Below are 18,580 nucleotides of genomic sequence, written 5' to 3' on the forward strand. Positions count from 1 at the left end.
ATGACTCCAAATACGAACGTGGACATGTTAACCCGTGTTCCTACAGGAGGAAGTGGAAAGCTTTCAGAAGGCAACACTCAAAAGTGAGTTACCTTTTCTGGTCTAAGGTCTAAGACTTGGGCAAAAACAAATATTGTTTTGGCACACACCGGCTTGCGCACGCACCCAGAGAACGAACATGTTGTGTTGAACATCCACTTAAGGTAATTCACAGGTCAGGCCACTGGGACTTCCAGCCAATCAGATGATGGCTCTGAGCCTGGTGTGGCAACCTTCGTGCTTTGGAAAGGACAGGAGAAGTGGGTACCTGTATCACTAGTCCAGCCTGTGCATCCCCAGTCTCACATCACAGCCACTCCATGACGGCAGAGAGGGTTGTGGGACAAAGATCACCCTGTCTGTTCAACTGTGGAAGAAGTCCAAACAAGTGGATGGCCTTGAGTCCTGTACCTACAACCTCAGATACCTCCGCTACGGCGGTCCTTGCTGCTCATCCACAAGAAAACGCAAAACTCTGCAAATGCAGCATGCTACCCAAAGCACTGGCTGCTCTTCTCCCTTGAGCAGAGCCCTCAGTCAGCTCAACCTCTTGGGGACTTGGGGTCCAGCCACCACCCACGCCTGGCACCAAAAGGCTTGAGGAAGAAGCTCTGAAAACATCACGCTAAGTAAAACAATCCAGACACAAAAAGACAAGTGCTATTATGAGTCCACTTATATGAGGTCCCTAGAGCGGAAAGGAGAATGGTGGGTGCCAGCGGCTGGGGGGTAGGGGGAACGGGGAGCTGCTGTTTAATGGGGACAGAGTTCCCGTCTAGGAAGATGAAAACGTTCTGGAGATGGATGGTGGTGATGGCTGGATGACATGGTAAAAGCACTTAATGCCAATGAACTGGACACTTCATGGTTCAAACAATATACTTTATGTTCTATATATCTTACCACAATAAAAAACGGGGTGGGGGAGCAGCGCCTAGAGGAAAACCACAGCCCTAGAGGTCCACAGATGGAAAGGGCTGCCTCTGAGCAAGCAGGTCCCTCATGGACAAACCCGTGAGGTGGAGCCTCAGGCTGGCGGCAGGATGAAGCTGAACTGCCCTGGCTCCTTTTCCTGGTGAGCCCAGCAAACTCCCAGCCACCACTTGGCTTCCGGCATCCCATTCCCCCCAGGGCTCTTCCCCAAGAAAAAGGAGACTCCACCAGTCCCTCCAGAACCTCCACACACAGGCCTGACCAAGGTCCCCATGAACCAGCAGAGTGGGTCAGGGCCCAACCAGCCATGTACCAAAACACCGCCTGGAACATTACTCAGCTGCCAAAAGGAATGAGGTGGTGCTGAAATGCGACAACATGGATGAACACTGAAACCTTACTCTGACAAAAAAGGCCACGTTATACAATCCCATTCAGGTGAATGTCCCAAAAAGGCAAAGTTACAGAGACAGAAAGTAGAGTGGTGGGGGCCAGGGCCTGTGGGAGAGAGGGGGTCATGGTGGCTAAACGGAGCAGTTTTCTTTTGAGGTGATGGAAAAATTTTCTCAAATTAGACAGTGGTGATGGTTGCGTAACTCTGTGAATATACCAAAAAACACTGAATTGCACTCTTTAAACGAGTGAATTCTGTGGTGTGGATTCTACCTCAGCTATTGAAAAAACACCACCACCAGTCAGGAACATAGCTCCTCGTTTACAGGTGAAGGGAGGGAAACCAGGGAATTAGCTGCCTCCCATCATAGCAGGCCCGAGACAGGATGGAAACCGCACACACCTCTAGGTCTCCAAGCAAGATTTTCTGGAGCTCTTAAAAAGACAGCGAGGAGGGGGAGCCTGGGGGGCTCAGTCGGTTAAGTGTCCAACTTCGGCTCGGGTCATGATCTCGCAGTTTGTGAGTTGGAGCCCTGAGTTGGGCTCTGTGCTGACAGCTCAGAGCCTGAAACCTGCTGCAGATTCTGTGTCTCCCTCTCCCTCTGCCCTTCCCCCACACTCTCTCTCTCAAAAATAAACACTTACAAAATAAACATTTCAAAGACAGTGAAGAGAAAAAGAGACAGAGCTCTGCCTGCCCCAGGTGTGCTACAGCTCCAGCTGCCCCAGCCCCTCAAGGAGGGGGTCAGGTGTGGCTGGGGAACAGCAGATGGCAGTGGTCACTGTGGGCCACCCTGACTGCCCCTGAGGCTCTGGGGGAACATCGCCTAGCTCTTCCCCACGCCCCACAGCTCACAATGCGGGCCAGCTCCTCATCCACCCTCCTGCTCCAGGGGCTGCCCCCCGCACACCTCACATCACCCTGCCAGGGCCGGGGCCAGCTCTCCAGTATCCTCCCCAACTGTACACAAAGCAACACCCTCTGGTCTGTGTAGCCTTAGGCAATCTGCAGATAGAGCCTGCATATGACAAAGCATTAGTAATTTTCAGGGCTTCCCGTCTTCCTCCTTTATTTCCTATTAAAATAAGAAAGTGTGTGGTTTTCATTTCCTCTCTTGAGGCCTCACAATAACTGAAAGTGAGAACAAAGTGGTTCTAAGCCTTTCCTCCACAAACTTGGCTGGGGGGGGGGACTCTATGAGAAAAATTAAGGTCTCTCTCTTCCTCCAGCTTCTAGTTTCTGAGGCCCCCCAAAGCCATAAGGCCACACAATCGGGAACACTGCAAGAGGACCTCACTCTACACAACTAGTGGGTGGATGTGGCCCCAGCATGGAGGGCTCGGCAACATCGGTGTGTAGCCCCAGGTAGCCTGGGCTGATGGCACATCATAGCAGAGGAAGTAGCGAAAGCTTCATTTGCGGCCATGATGCAGAAAAGATATATGCTGTACATTTAGGATGTAAGAACTCCACTCGACGCCCAAAGATACACTATGAGAGGGAAAAGATGGGGCCCATGGCCATGGCAGACCCCTGGAACCCCTGGAGCTTATACTGGGCACTCTTGCCAAGCCAAGTGGGTAAAATGGCCTGCACCTACTGAATTATGCATTTCTCCTTTAAAATCTCTTGCTAAATGGCACTCAATCAACCTGCATTAGATGCTTAAGAGGGAGACTTCATGAGACCAGACAAGGGGCCAGACCCCCAGGGACCACTCGCTCTATGCACTCATGTTCCCTCAAAGTCTCCCAAGGAAGGGGCCATGGTCTCCAGCCCACAGAATGAACACCCTGTGCAGGACCACACCCTGGATCTACCTTTAATGTCTGCATTTTCTCCCCGGACTAGGTTGACATACATTGCCTCTAGATTGCTTCTAGAATATCTACCTTGTCACTTGCAAGTATATATGTATATATATGATATGCAGAGAATCTCTTCCTGCTCTACGGGCATGCCAAATGACTCTAGCAGCATATATTTTTTTTTAATGTTTATTTATTTATTTTGAGAGAGAGAGATAGCGAGCAGGGGAGGGGAAGAGAAAGAGGGAGACACAGAATCCCATGCAGGCTCTGCACTGTCACCACAGACCTCCACACAGAGCGTCAGCCCACGAGCCATGAGATCACGACCTGAGCTGAAATCAAGAGTCAGACATTTAACTGACTAAGCCACCCAGGCACCCCTCCAGCAGCATATTTTAAAAAGAGCACACCAAGCCTTTAAAATGAAGTCAATCTTCAAAGGATCTTCAAAGGCTCTTCTTAAGGCAACAGAAGTACTCTCAGTGGCAATTCCCTTGGCCTGCTCTATCCCTGGATTTGCTGTGGTTGGAGCAGCAGGTCTCTCCCTACCCTTCTAGTGTTCCCTTGCATCTCTTGGCCAGCCAGAGATAGTTCCTTCCTAGTGCTCCTTGGGCCATGCACTAACCCTCCATGCATGTGGCCAGCATCTCTGTCACATCTTCTCAGTCAGGCCTTGTGCCTCTGCACCTCCTGGAACCTGCTCACAGCAGAGCACCGTTAGCCTCCACCAACCCCCACTCTCAGCCCTTGACCGCTGGGTAGAAAAGGCAGACAGGCAGTGTCCTCGAACATTTTTGTCCTCTTGGGCCCTTTGTCACATGACCTGCTACAGGAATGAATCTTAGCAAAGTGCCCCAGGAGGATGTAGGGAGAGTGAGGAAATTTCCTGAGATATTTGCAAAATAAAAGAGAAAAAGGACATTTCTTGGGTGGCTGATACATTCACGGACCTGCCTAAAGGCTGGGACCAGACGATTCCTATCACGGCACTTAGCTTTATGTGGCTGTCTCGCCAGCAGACCGAAAATGACCTGCTGGGAAGCCTGTTGCCTGACACTCAGCACCATTCCTGCCTGAAACGTGTTTGCTGAACATCCCTTCCACCTACTGGGCAGGGGGAGGGGGGGTCACTCTGTGACCACTCTCCTGTGATTGGTATCACCCCATGGTCTGAGGAGAGAGGCCAGCACCAGCCCCTCCACCGACCGCTTGACCTTGGGCAAGTGTGTTTGTCTCACAACCCCTCAGATCCAGTCAGTTGATGGCATATAATTAAGTTCATAATCTCGCTCCAGCCACGGCACAAGAATGTTGAGGGCACATGAAACAGCCTCCACCAAAGGTGTAGTTACTACACAGGTGAGGCATCACAGTCTTTCTGCACCAGACCTCAGCAGGCGCATCTTTGAACCCGCCAGCCATGTCTCCCTTGGGCGCCGGCCACCATCCCTGTCCAGTCATTTTGCAAGGTCGCAGTAGCAAGTGCTAGAATCCAAGACAGCTAATTAGCAGGCCCCAGTCTGAGGACTCAGGAAGCTCTCTAAGGTTGAACAGGGGAAGAGCAAGCCTCAGCAAAGAAGGAAAAATCATCTCCAGATAATTTCCAAAGCTTTTCCTTCCTGGGGCACATGTATCACTGGGCCCCCGAAAATCCAGTGCCACTTACCTGATGGGGTTAAGTGAAATTAAGAACAGGGAAGGGTCTGAGCAAACAGAGACCTCAGAGAAAGGGTCTTATTTCTTCTCTAACCCACAAACACCCACAAAACCCAAAACACAAACAGATCCACATGGGCTCGGTACACCACTATCTCATCAAACATGGTTAAGAGCCTAGACTGAGGCATGTCCTAGGACACCAAGGTAGGACCTTGTCTTAAGGATTTCACTATCCTGGAGAAGGAAGTCAGAGAGACACAAGATTAACAGGAAATAGATGCAAACATACAGTGGAAGAAAGATATACAGTTAGGGAAGACGCCAGGACATCACAAAGATTTTGTTTTAGTGTGTTCGTTTTTATTTTACTTTTTTTAAAATTAAAAGAAGAATTGTGTGTGTGTGTGTGTGTGTGTGTGTGTGTGTGTGTGTGTGTTTAAGGACAAGGCCCCTGGAGATTAGCCTTTCCACAAATCTGTGAATAAAGGCAAGAGAGAATTTCCTTAGAGACAGTACCCAGCACACAGTAGATACTTAATAAATACTTCTGAGTGACTGAATGGGGAGAGGTGGTTGCCTTGGTAACAGAAAGGTAGGTAGAAAGCAGGATAAAAAAGATATGGGAAGAGCTGTGCTAATAACCTAAAATTTTAAAGAAAAAAAAATCAAATAGGACAAAAGGATCTTAGCAATAACGTGGTCCAACCACTAACTTGTTAGGCAAGGAGCAAGATGTGGCAACCCGTAGAACTTTAGGACACAGCCCTCCTGATGCCAGGCTGTGTTTTCTTGGCTCTATGAGGCTCCCGTACAACACATTACTCAAATTCTTCCTGAAACACAGCCGGTAGGCTAGCACAGGCTCCATCTCTCATTGTCATGGCAGCCTTTCCTCTGTTGCCCAATGAGGGACTCATGGAGTGAGTCCAATACTTCAAAACATGACTGCATTTGGAGATGGGGTCTTTAAAGAGGTGGTTAACTTAAAATGGGGTGGTTAGGGTAGGCCTTAACTCAAATGAATTGTGTCCTTATAAGAAGAGGACATTTTGGACACATGGAGAGGCATCAGGGGTGCACGGGAACAGAGGGATGACTATGTGAAGAGGTGGGGTGGGGGGGAAGAGCGGCAGGGGAGCATTTGCAAACCAAGCCAAGGACAGAGGCCTCCGAGAAAACCAACCCTGACAGCACCTTGATCTTGGAATACTAGCCTCTAGAAATAAAAATTCCTGTTACTTAAACCATCTGCCGTTTTGTTATAGCAGCCCTAGCAAACTAATACAAGGGGCCACTTTACAAACGTGGGTGTGAAAGCCAAGGAAATAACACCATCACTAACAGCTGTTTTCCTAAAGAGAACATACCTATTAAGATTAGAAACGGGAATTAAGGATGAGACTACTGCTCCCGGCAACTTCAAAACCCTACTTGAGTGAAATAAACCAGACACAGAAGGACAGATATTACAGGATTCCACTTATATGAGGGACCGAGGGACCAATTCACGGGGACAGAGAGTAGATTGGTGGTTGCCAGGGGCTGGGCTGGAGAGAAGATGAGTTAGTGCTGAACCGGGACAGAGTTTCAGTTTTGCAAGATAAAAAAGTTCTGGACATGGATGGTGGTGATGGTTGCACAATGTGAATGTATTTAATGACACTGAACGGTAAACTTAACAATGGCTAAAATGGTGCATTTTGGGGCGCCTGGGTGGCTCCGTTGGTTAAGCGTCCAACTTCGGCTCAGGTCACGATCTCACAGTTTGTGGGTTCGAGCCCTGCACTGGGCTCTGTGCTGACAGCTCAGAGTCTGGAGCCTGCTTCGGAATCTGTGTCTCCCTCTCTCTTTGCCCCTCCTCTGCTCATGCTCTGTCTCTCTCGGTCTCAAAAATAAATAAAACATTAAAAAAAATTTTTAAATAAAAAAATAAAAAATAAAAAACAAAATGGTGCATTTTGTTACATATGTTTTACCATAATAAAATAAATAGACCTATCACATGTTATACAAGTAACATTTTTCTTAATGTTTCATTTTTTTTGAGAGACAGTGAGCAAGAGCAAGCAGGGGAGGGCACACAGAGAGAGAGAGAGAAAGAGAGAGAGAGAGAGGAGAGAAAGAATCCCAAGCAGCCTCTGCATTGTCAGTGCAGAGCCCGACATGGGGCCCGAACCCACAAAGTATGAGATCATGACCTGAGCTGAAATCAAGAGTCAGACACTTACCCAACTGAGCCATCCAGGGTGCCCCACTTAAGTAACATTTTAATTTAAATTACTACATTGCTTTCAAAGCAGAAAACAGACAAACTAAAAACCCAAAACAAAATCCTACATGACTGTATTCTAGTCAGGGGGAGGGACCCCAATGAAATTCATAATAAATAAATCCACCACCCCTACTACCTCCTGAACCTTGATCTAAAAAGCAGCCACAGTCAAAACTCAGGCCTAATGTTTGACAACCTGAGCGCACTTGAAAATGCCCGTCTATTCGTTGTGAATGAGGAACCCCTCAAACCACAGGGGTGAGCTGCAGATAGGTGAGCTGCCTCAGGCACTGCCGGGTCTTCTCCCAAGCGGGCCGAGCTTATGGTTCACCTAGATGCTTTGTCCTAATAAAGGCAGCAGTCACATACACAGAGCCACAGGACTCCTGGCCAGCGAGGGGAGGTGGCTACAGAAGCCTGAGACAAAAGGGAGGAATGGAAAAGGCACATTCCCTCCCTAGAGCCATGCAAATCGACAGCATTCCCAGCTAGCTCCTTCTTTAGTGAGTTATTTAGTGAAATATTTCATTCTGTTCCCAAAACAAGGAAGTCATCTTTCCAGAATTGGAAAACCCTTATAATATTTGAACTAGACTCTGCTTCCACCCTGTTGATGACTCAATGGTCTCAGACTCTACCTGGTTGGTTCTGTCCACTCTGGCTCTGCTCACGAGAGGAGCCTATACTCAGTTCAAAGGTGACCACAGGCTCTGATGTAAAGAGATGACGATCGAGCCAATGCAAGGCCTGAGTGACCTTTTCCTGGCCCAGAGTTACTCAATCTAACTGGTGGCTGATCCGTTCAATCACCCAAGGGAAAAACAGAGCAATGATCATTCTGGTGACACCACACTGCCACAATCCAAAGAGAAAATTAAACTGCTTAACAGAGATGTGAACACATAGGGCAGCAACTCACATGAAAGCCCATAAAGAAACATAAGACATGGGGTCAGATCTCACAAATGATACTTGGAAAGGGGCCGAGGGACACCGGGGCTGAGTGTTCAGATCAAGAATTCCTCAGACCTGCAGGGGGCCTGGCTGACTCAGTTGGCAGAGTGTGTGACTCTTGATCTTGGGGTTATAAGTTCAAGCCTCTCATTAGGTATAGAGATTACTTAAATATAATTTTAAAATCTTAAAAAAAAAAAAAAAAAAAGAATTCCTCAGACCTAAAAGAGTAAAGGCTCTTGGGTTGTCTGGTCTCTCTTGTGAAAGGGCTCACCAAAGGTCTCAGAAAGGGAAGTTCAAGGACAGGGATGGAGTTAGAGACAAATACAGGAGGTAAGATGCTTCCTAACTCCTCAAATCCACAACCTAACCCTGTAGCTGTGAAAAGGCGGAAGGGATCTTCCAGTAAGTGCTATGTGTACGGCTCTGAGCCAGGCTTCCTGGGAGATCCAGAAATGAACCAGGGATCCCTGCCTTCAAAATACAACACGGTCTGTTCTACCATGGGGATGAACCTTGAGGATACTATGCTAAGTGAAATAAGCCAGACACAGAGGAACAGATCCAGTGTGATTTCGTTTATATGAGGTACTAAGAGTAGACAAATCATAGAAACAGAAAGCACAGTGGTGGTTTTTAGGAGCTCAAGGAGAGGAAATGGGGAGCTGCCGTTCAGGAGGGAGAGAGTTTCAGTTGGGGAAGATGAAAACAGTTCTGTAAATGGATGGTGGAAATGGTTACACAGCAGTATATGTTTAATGCCACTGAACTAGACACGTAAAAATGGCTAAAATGAAAAAAAAATGGCTAAAATGGGTTAAGATGGTAAATTCAGTTATGTGTCTTTTATCACAGTAAAAAATAAATAAATAAATAAATAACCACAGTCCAGAGTTAGAGGGCTGACATGGGTACCCCAGAGCCTTTGCTCCCACCGCTCCTCAGGGCAGCCAGCTTTCCCCACTCTTTGCCACTAGACATGTACGGACAGGTGAGGCCTCTCTCCAGTTCTGCTGCCTCCGGAAGCTTCCCTGATCTCACTCTCTCTGAACACATAAACGATGTATGTGTGTGCTCCTATCTCCCATTAACCTGTAAGCTCCCGGATGGCAAGGACTACACTGTCTCTATGTCGCCTGCATGGTAGAAAGGGAAGGGCTCGCACACAGCAGGGCTCACGGCTGATGGGCCCTGAGTGTGTGCAGGGGAAGCACCCCTGGGCCAATCCAGTCATGATTTTCAGGTTCAGTGTAGGGCGATGCAGAGAACACCCTAATGTGGCCACGTTCCAGAAGGAACGCATTTGCATTCCCGCAGGGACCCGGAACCCCTGGAATCCTAGCTCTGCCACTTCCTGGTTTCATCTTCAGCCATGGTTGGGCAGACCCATCAGAGGGTGATGTAAGAGCCTGCGAGGGGCCCTGCATGAGGCACACCGTCCTCATGCCTGGCACAAAGTGGCAGGTGGTCACTTCAGCTTCTTCCCTCGACACCAGGGGCCCTCAACTCAAAAATATGAGAGCACACACATCCAAAAGGATGCTGAGGCTATTAGATCCGGGTCTCCATGTCTGCTGCTGCTGTGAAAAATTAGGGTGCTTCCACTCCCTTCCACGCTGTGATTTTCCTCTTTGTCCCTCTGCAGGGCGCAGCCCTGGCCAGCAGGCCCCACGGCTGTCTAAAGAACATCAGTAAACAGTTTGGAAAGAGACAGATGGCTTTGCCAGCACAGGTTCCCTCCTTCCCCTCCAGCCACTACCCTCAGAGGAGTGCTGAGCACAGAGCTGAAGACTCCCAGAGCTAAAACCTAACAGGAGAGAAAACATGGGGCCTTGAAGACATTCAGAGAAAGATCCAGAAAGTCCTCAGAGTGGGATCCGAGTTGTAAAATTAACCCTGCAGCCATTTTCTGAGAGCCTACCGTGGGTTACACGCAGAGCCAGGGTCTCACGCTGGCAGCAGCTGTATGAGAGAGAGCCCAGAGGAGTCGAAGAGAAGCGGAAGAGAGCCCAAAGGGCAACCTACTGAGAACACATTCGGTCCGACCGGTCCCCACTTTCTGGAAACTCAGAATTCACCATCAGTAAGAGAATACCAGTTCAGATTGCAGGTCTCCATGAAAACCTCTCATTTTCTTTATTGAGCACGTTCTCCCGCATCCCGGTGCGGGATCCCGGCCAGTTCAAGCTGGCTGGCTCCGTCGACAGCTGGCCAGACAAGGCTGGTGCCCGGTGACCACAGGGCAATCCTCCAGACCCCAGAAGAGCTGCTCTGCCTGCAAAGCAGGCTTCTAAATACTACAGCCTTCCACCCCCAGCAAGGGACCCAGGGGATGCAACTGGGTCCGGCCACAGGTCTGAGCAGCAGGCCGCAGCCACCCCAAGCTGCAAATGGAAGATCAGCAACTGGCTGTATCTAAAACAAACAGGACAGAGCACTGATCACAAAAAGGCCTCTTGACAGAGCCAAAAATAGCCTTACTTGTTTCAAGAGGATTCTCAGGACCGAAGCACATACAACTCCATCAGCAGAAAAAGAAAAATCAATGGAGCAGAAAACCAGATCAGCCCAACAGGGACTGGGACTCCAAGAGATTCCCCACAGCCACACACACACACACACACACACACACACACACAGCCCATCCAAACCCCACACCCGCCCCACCCTCTTCTTACTCCAATCTTACAAACTGTGCCTGGATCTTAAAACCCAGTCCCATCACCCCCAAAGTTATATACACAATTCTATGGGTTTGATCCCAAGAGTCAGACCACGGATTAGGAGGCGAAAATGAGCACCAGTGTATACTCATCCTCGGGAAGCCAAGGAAGCAAGAGTGCACTGAAGGATCAGAAAATGAAACTGGGGTAAGATGCACACAGGAACCTATGGATGAGTAATGATGGGTGATGTCTGCCATCAAAGCCAGGCAAATCAGAACAGGTGTGGCTGTGCTTCAGCCCTGGATAAAATCTTTACCCCTGTCGATTTGCAGTGGCCCACTGAGTCAGAACTGCCTGTCACCTCACTTCCTCCTAATTCCTATTTTCACCTGCTCTGACTTGCATTCGGGCCGACGGTTAGCAAGCGAACCTGACACTTTCTATGGCCTGGGAGCAGCTAGCACATCTTGGGTTCTCCAGACGTGTCTTGTAACTCTTCCAGGTCAGGAACAGTTGGGGTGGCAGGGAATTCCCAAGACACAGATCAATCTCTACTGAAAACACCCATTCCAGACAGCAGAGATGGCCCCCACTTAATACCATCCCCAGTGCCTAGAGTAGCATGATCAAAGGCAAGGAGATCACTGCCCAGGGCACCATGGTCCCAACCCAGAGAGTACTCCCACAAGAAGCACACCACTCCAGAACCAAAGGAACAGCCGCCTACCATCCCCACACACCGCCCCTTCCAACCCAACTGCAGTCCAAACACTGGGAATCTGCATTCAGGAGAAAGTGGGGGGATGGCGTTTGTTCAGGCACAAGAAGAGCATGAATCCTTCCTGTCCAGCGTGAAAATCAATCCAAAAAAGGTTATCTACCTATTTCTCCCTTGGCCAACGACCCCTTTTCTTTTCAATCGTTTCCAGCCAGAGGGCAGGTGTGCCCACCCAAGGTGGTGGAGGTACCCACCTGCGTCTCCATGGAAGGTGCCATCCTGAGGCAGCCTGCCGGACAAGCTGTCCCCATCGCTGGGCCAGATCTGCCCGGTCTTGCGGACGCCCACGATGGTGGCCTCCGACACGATGACCTGGCCCTGCCGGTGCCGCTTCTGGCACTGCGGCGTCGGGGGGCTGCTGCTGTCAAAGGATTGCTGTGAGTTCTGTGAGGGTGACCGGCTCTTGTCTCGAAACATGCGGTAGGTGGTGGGGCTGGGGGACACGCGGCTGGACTGGCCGGAGGAGAAGTCCTCCTCACTGGAGGTGAGGTTCTCGTTGGAGCTGCAATCTGGCGTGTAGCCCCCTCCGCTGTCCTCAAAGCTCCGAGGGGAGTAGGACCTGCGGGGCCAGGTAAGGCGCTTCTCCTGCTCCGAGGTGCTCTGGCTACGCAGGAGCGGGCCCTTGCCCTCCCCTTCCATCATCATACCCCCAACGTAGATGCTCTGGTAGGGCTGGTACTCCAGGGGCGGCCAAGGGGGTCTGCTGCCGCCGTTGGCATTGATCAGGTTGTCCTTCAGGAAGCGGGGGTTCAGCTCCGCGTCCTCGTAGTCGCCGTCGAGGCCGCAGCTGCTCTCCGAGGTACGGCCCCGGTTAGAGGACCTGGGTGCGTCCCCCAGGCTCGGCCCGGTGCCGTGCTGGGACTTCTTACGCTCCATCTGCATCGCTTGGCTGCCCAGGGAGCTGATCCGGTCGGACACTTCTTTGTCGTTGACCTTCACCAGACCGCGCTCATGGTGAAACTCGACGTTTACGTAGAAGGGCTTCTCGGTATCCACGGCTCCGGGCTGGCCGTGGCCCTTGCGGATCCTCTCAAAGTTGGACCTGAGGGCCGCCACGCTGGTGGGGGGCCCGCGGTCTTCCCGGTCCGCGGCCGAGGCGGCTCCGGGCCTGCGGGCGGCCCCGGGCCTGGCCTTGCTCGGGGAGCCCTCTCCGTCGGGTCGGACCTCGGGCTCCTCGGCGGGCGGCGGGTCGGCGCCGTCGGCGGGCGCGGGCGGCGGGCGCTGTGCGGACGCTCGGGGCTCGGCGGCGCCGTCGGGGGGTTGCGCCGCGCGTCGGAAGCCCCAGCGCTGCCGGTCGTAGCTCTTCTTCTCCTTGGCCAGCAGCGTCTGCAGGTAGATCATGCGGAAGCGCTCCTGGTTCACCTCCTGCTCCAGGCGCCGGATGGAGGCCTTGCAGCGCTCCAGTTCCTGCTCGATGTCGCCCACCGAGCGCAGCTCCATGCGCGGCGGCTCCGAGTCCGGGAACTGCGCCTTCCACGCCTCAGCGAAGCCCACAGGGTCCACCATGGCGCGGCCGGCCTCACCTGCACCGCCCGGCTGCGCGCAGGGCCCGCCTCAGCGGCGGCTCGGCGACCTCTCCAGGCCCGGCCCCAGGCGCCGGGCGGCCCCCATGTCCCCGCGCAGCGGTGGCGGCGGCGGCGGCCGAACAATGCCCGCCCCCTCCCGGGCTGCAGGTGAGGCGGCGGGCTCGGCTCCCCGGGGCGGCGCGGGGCGCGGGGGAGGGCGCGCGCGAGGGGGGCGGGCGCGCGCGAGGGCGGGGGAAGGGCGCGGGGCTGCGCGCGCCGCTATTGTGTGCGGGGCTTCTCCGCGCGGCGCGGCGCGGGCGCTGCCCTCCGCTCGGCCCGGCGCCGCTAGCCCATGGCCGCCGCCGGCACGCTCCTCTGCTCTCGCTCCCGCACCTCGCCCCGGCCGCCGCCGCCTCCCAGGGGCTGCGCTCGGCCCGGCCCGCTTTCGCCGCACTCCCGCCCGGCCCGCACTCGGCGCCGCAGGAAGGGGAGGGCCGGGGGGCGGTGGCCGTGGCGCGGCTGACGGAGCCCGGCGGGCCTCTTAAAGGGGCCGCGCCGAGGGCTCCGGGTGTGGGGGGGTGAACTGTGGGTGGGGGGAGGGGCTGCCTAGGAGCCGCGCCCCCACCCAGCCCCTGCCCTCCCTCGGTCTCCGCGCTTGGGGAGACTCTGTCCCAGGCGGTGGCCGAACCCGTCCCACGCAGAGGCCCTGGCTAATTCTGCACTCCTGGAACAGAAACACCTGGATCTTCACTTCCCCACAGCCCAGCAGCCACATTCCAGCTTTGGGGCTGAGCGCTCTGGGGGCCACCCTCCTGGCCCCTATGCGCACAAGAGCCTGGAGTGGCAGGTCACCTAGGGAAGTAGCGTGGGCTAGGTTGGGCCGCCAAGACCAACAGCGCTGTGGGCTTGGGGTGGGTGATGCATCAGCTGCCACAGGGCATTGTCGCAGAGATAATCGATAGGAATTTCTCCCCCAGGTCACTCAACACCCACATGGCCTTCCCTGTGGTCCTGAGCTGTATGTTTGTCCGCTGGCCTCTCCTGAGCTTCAGAGGCCAGGGTAGTTTTCCCCGGATTGCCTGACTCAGAGCTTATGTGTTTGGTCTCCCTTTAAGGGGGTCGTCTTTGGATTGGGTGGAATACAGGACAGTCTAGAGCCAGCAGTGAAACAAAATCATCTCTGGCACTCCAGAGATATTAAACACACAGCAGAGAGCACACGTCAGGTGGTCTGATGGGCACCAAATGAAAATACCCAAAGCAGCTTGCTGGGTGGGGGAAGAGGAAACAGGATTTGTCAACCAAACAACTGGGCCTGGGTCCTGATCACCACTGCCTCTGTTCCTCAGTTTCCTTTGGCATTGAAATGAGAACAAGGATACCTGTCTCTGGGGGCTGTTGTCCCTGCATGGATATAAGGTGTAATCTTGCCCCCACTCCGGGTCCAGTGCCACCCAGAAGAGATGCCCCAGCATCTAATCTAGAAGAAACAGAGCCCAGGGCTATTAGCCAGTCCAGCCTGGCTGGGGTTCACATCTTCCCCACTCCAGGTTTGTGACCTGAGCAGTTCTTTTCCCTTCTCTGAGCCTCAGTTTTGCCCCCATATATAAAATGTGAGCACCATGTGTAAAGCACCCAGTTGGGGCAAACATGAAACCCACCCTGATAAATGGTATGTGGTGCTCCATCCACGACTGCTTGTTAAGGCTGGTGCTCTGGGAGATGGCCTTGGAGGGTTACTGGAAAACTCTTGGGCCCTGACATCCAGGTGCTTCTAGGCACAGCTCACTGCCGCCCTCTGCAGGCCTCTCCACCCTCCTGCTCTCTCTCCTGTTTCGAGGCCCTCTGTCCCCTTACCCAACTCCTTTACTTTGCAGAACCCCCTCAAGGCAGGCAAGTCCTCCTGTAAAGCCTGTTTTGCAGTCAAAGAAACAGAATGAGTTGATGTCCTGACTTTGGAGCTGGACAGGCGAGGCTGGAATCCTAGTAGTACTCACATCCTCAGTGACCTTTTCTTTAAAATGGGAATAAGTCCTGACCTCAAAGGGTGTGGCACATAGCTGCTTATGATCAATATTAGCTGCCTTCCTCAGGTGACCTGCTCAGGTCACCCAGTGAGTTGGGTCAGACAGGCTTCCAGAACCCCATTATCTGGCTGTCTCCAGAGAGAATTCCAAAAGCACATACTGCTTTCTTCCCTTGCTGATGGAGCCCCTCCATTTCCAGGGCAGGGAATTGTGGGCTCATCAGGGACTTTATCATTAACCACCTGGGAAAGAAAAGGATACTTTGCGGAGAATGGTGGGGAGGGGGCTTCATCTGTCAGTGGGGTGTCGCTTTCTCTGGTTTGCAGGCCCCAATTCAGCCCCGCCTCCAATATTGTACATAAGCAAACTTAACTCAGAAACCGGAAGATAGTGGCTATCTGCCCTGTGAGATAGCTTCTTCTGGCCCCAAGGACACTCCTCTCATCCTTGGTTCTTTGCTGAAAACACTTCCACCCTGGGTCTCTGGTCTTTTCCTGCAGAGCTTTCTTATCATCCTTCCCTCCCCCAGGGAGGAAGGAGTGAGGAGGAACGTGGGGCCCACATACAATCCCCCATTAGGTGTCTGTCCCCAGCTAGATCTAAATTCCCAAGACAGAGCTCTGTCTATTCAGTTCACCCACTGACTCCCCAGTGCTCAGCACATAGTAGATGCTCAGCCAGCGCTTGCCAAAAGAGGAATCTGTGTGTGGCCTGGAGGAACACACAACACGGAGAGAAAGATGGACATGAGTGGGGGAGGAAAGGATAAGACAGGCAGAGCCAGGCCATATCAGGGGTGTGTGTGCTGTGTGGGGATCCAGGACAGGGAAGAGGTCTGGGGAGGCCTGCCAGGAGAGGTGACATCTGAGTTTGTCCTAAAGATGAGGAGCAGGAAGGCAAAGACAGAGAGACTTCAAAGTTCTAGGTATGTTTGAGGCACAGTAAGGTTAGGAGAGGAGCCTGTTATGGGTGGCAGGAAGAGACATCAGAGGCAAGGTAGGACCTTTCAGGATTGTAAGAAGTTTGGGTTTTATTCTAAATGCAAGGAAAAGCCTCTGAAAGGTTCTGAGCCTGTAGTGTCTGGTGGAATTTTCCACCAGGATTAACATGTTCTACACTCTATACTGAACAAGACAGCAGCCACTAGCTTCCCCATGCGATCACCAGGCATTCAAAATGTGGCTGCTGCAGCTGAAGAACTGGAAAAATCTAGTTTGATTTAAAATTAAGTTTGGGGCCTGGGGCACCTGGGTGGCTCAGTTGGTTAAGTGTTTGACTTTGGCTCAGGTCATGATCTCACAGTTCATGGGTTAGAGGCCCCCGCCCCCCACCCCAGCCCCAGTTGCACTCTGTGCTGACAGCTCAGAGCTTGGAGCCTGCTTCGGATTCTGTGTCTCCCTCTCTCTGCCCCTCCCCTGCTTGTGTTCTCTCTCTCTCTCTCAAAAATGAAGAAACATTCTTTAAAAATTAAAATTTAGTTTGGGGGTGCCTGATTGGCTCAGTCCACGGAGCATGCATCCCTTGATCTCAGGGTTGTGGGAGGGAGATTGAGAGAGAGAGAGAGAGAGAGAGAGAGAGAGAGAGAGAGAGAGATTATCCCAAGTAGGCTTCATGCTCAGCATGGAGCCGATGTCGGGATTGATCTCACAACCTCAAGATCATGACCTAAGCCGATATCAAGAGTAGGACGCACAACCAACTAAACCACCTGGGTGCCCCAAGTTTGATATAATTTTAATTAATTTAAAATCAGGTAGCCACAGTATCTGCCATAAACAGTGGAGTGACTTGCTCAAATTTGTTTTGTGGACAGGTGAGAGGTGGGAGGTGGAAGCAGGGTAAGTGGACAGGGGCTGTGCCACAGGCCCAGGTGAGGGGTTCTGGTGACTCAGACCCAGGCTAGGGGGAAGCAAGGCACTAGAGAGGGGTTCAGTTTCCAGGTTTGTTCTGTATGTGTAGATAGATTGGATATGGAGGCAGGAAGGGGGAGTGTGATGGGGAAACTGGGGTGCCCATGTGAGGCTTCAAGTGTCTATAGCTCATCTACAGAGGGGAGTCAGGTAGAGAGAGTGTGAGTCTGGGGTACCGAGGAGCCATCAAGAGCAGAGACAGAGGGGCGCCTGGGTGGCTCAGTTGGTTGAGTGGCCGACTTCGGCTCAGGTCATGATCTCACGGTCTGTGAGTTCGAGCCCCGTGTCGGGCTCTGTGCTGGCAGCTGGAGCCTGGAGCCTGCTTTGGATTCTGTGTCTCCCTCTCTCTCTGCTCCTCCCCTGCTTGTGCTCTATCTCTCTCTGTCTCTCAAAAATAAATAAATGTTAAAAAAAAAAAAGCAGAGACAGAAGTGGGAGAATTATGTTAGTGGGAACAGTGGGAGAGTTAGTGTTTATGGCCATAGGGCTGGAGACTCTCCCCAAACCCCTGGAAGGACTAGGTGAGGAAGGATTAGGGACAGGACTAGGAGGGAATTAGAGGCAGAGAAACTGAGAGGCACTGGCCAGAGAAGTGACAGGGATCCAAGAATCCTGAGAGGTCTGGATCGAGTGAAGAAGGCAGGGCCCCTGTGATGACTGCCAAGTTCTCAGGTGGCAGTACCCTGGGTCTGGCACTATGAGGCCAGCAGAGCCAAGGTGGGCCTCAGAGCCTGGCTGCACAAGCTGGAAGCTGATGCTGGCTCATGGAGCCTTCCAAGGGATTCATCAGGTGGAGGGGACTTCACCAGGGGCTCTGCAAGCCCCAAGTAGCAAGTGACATTTATTTTCTTCATCATTATGCTTTTCTAAATTCTTCATAATGAAAATGTCTATCTTTTGTAATGAGAAAATAGATTTTGTTTTTTGTTTTTTATTTTTTATATCTGTATTAAAGTATAACGGATGTGCAATAAGCTGTGCATATTTGAAGTGTGCGCTTTGATGAGTTTTGACATCTGTGAAACCATCACCACGATCTGATAGCAGACATGCCCATCACTCCCAATAGATGGTGGTTATGTGGCTCTGTAGTTTATTTAAAAATCAAACACACACAACACATTGTGTTAAAAAAAATCACACACACATACACACACACCCCTCAGGCACTCTCAGTCATCCCTGAGCCCAGATGGAGATGCTGGCAAAACCCTCCCCAAGGCTACTTGGCTGCCTTTTCCCTCTTTCCCTTTGCTGGAAGGAGAGTCTGGGACCCAACAACTCCCTCTGCTGGACAGAATGCAGAACTTCCAATGTGTCAAAACTGGCTCTGGCAAACAACCCAATGTCCATCAACAGATGAATAACATGTTACTCAGAATGTGGTACATCCATACAGAATGTGGAATATTATTCAGCCATAAAAAGGAATGCAGTACTGATACTACAACACGGATGAACCTTGAAAGACTTCGGCTAAGTAAAAGAAGCCTATCCTAAAAGGCCACATACTATATGATCCTATTTATACGAAATGTCCAGAATGGACAAATCTATAGAAATAGAAAATAGGGAGGTGCCTGGGTGGTTCAGTTGGTTAAGCGTCCGTCCAACTCTTGATTTTGGCTCAAG

At 51.9% G+C, this 18,580-nt stretch overlaps 1 protein-coding gene across 2 annotated transcripts in view; it reads right to left on the reverse strand.

Annotated features, from left to right (window-relative positions):
* Positions 1-13,211, reverse strand: part of BCR (BCR activator of RhoGEF and GTPase) — a 128,803-nt gene extending 115,592 nt beyond the window's left edge. The window contains exon 1 of one of the 2 annotated variants that reach the window (XM_047087978.1): positions 11,701-13,202. In XM_047087978.1, coding sequence (XP_046943934.1) covers positions 11,701-13,012 — 1,312 coding nt within the window. In that variant the 5' untranslated portion in view covers positions 13,013-13,202. Of the gene's footprint in view, positions 1-11,700 lie in introns of both variants that reach the window. The other variant, XM_047087979.1, reaches the window with a different exon arrangement.
* Between the last annotated feature and the right edge of the window lie 5,369 nt (positions 13,212-18,580).

Source organism: Lynx rufus, unplaced genomic scaffold (assembly GCF_022079265.1).
Source record: "Lynx rufus isolate CCGP_SWC_20201006 ecotype Redwood Valley unplaced genomic scaffold, mLynRuf1.p SCAF_24, whole genome shotgun sequence".
Taxonomy (NCBI): Eukaryota; Metazoa; Chordata; class Mammalia; order Carnivora; family Felidae; genus Lynx; species Lynx rufus.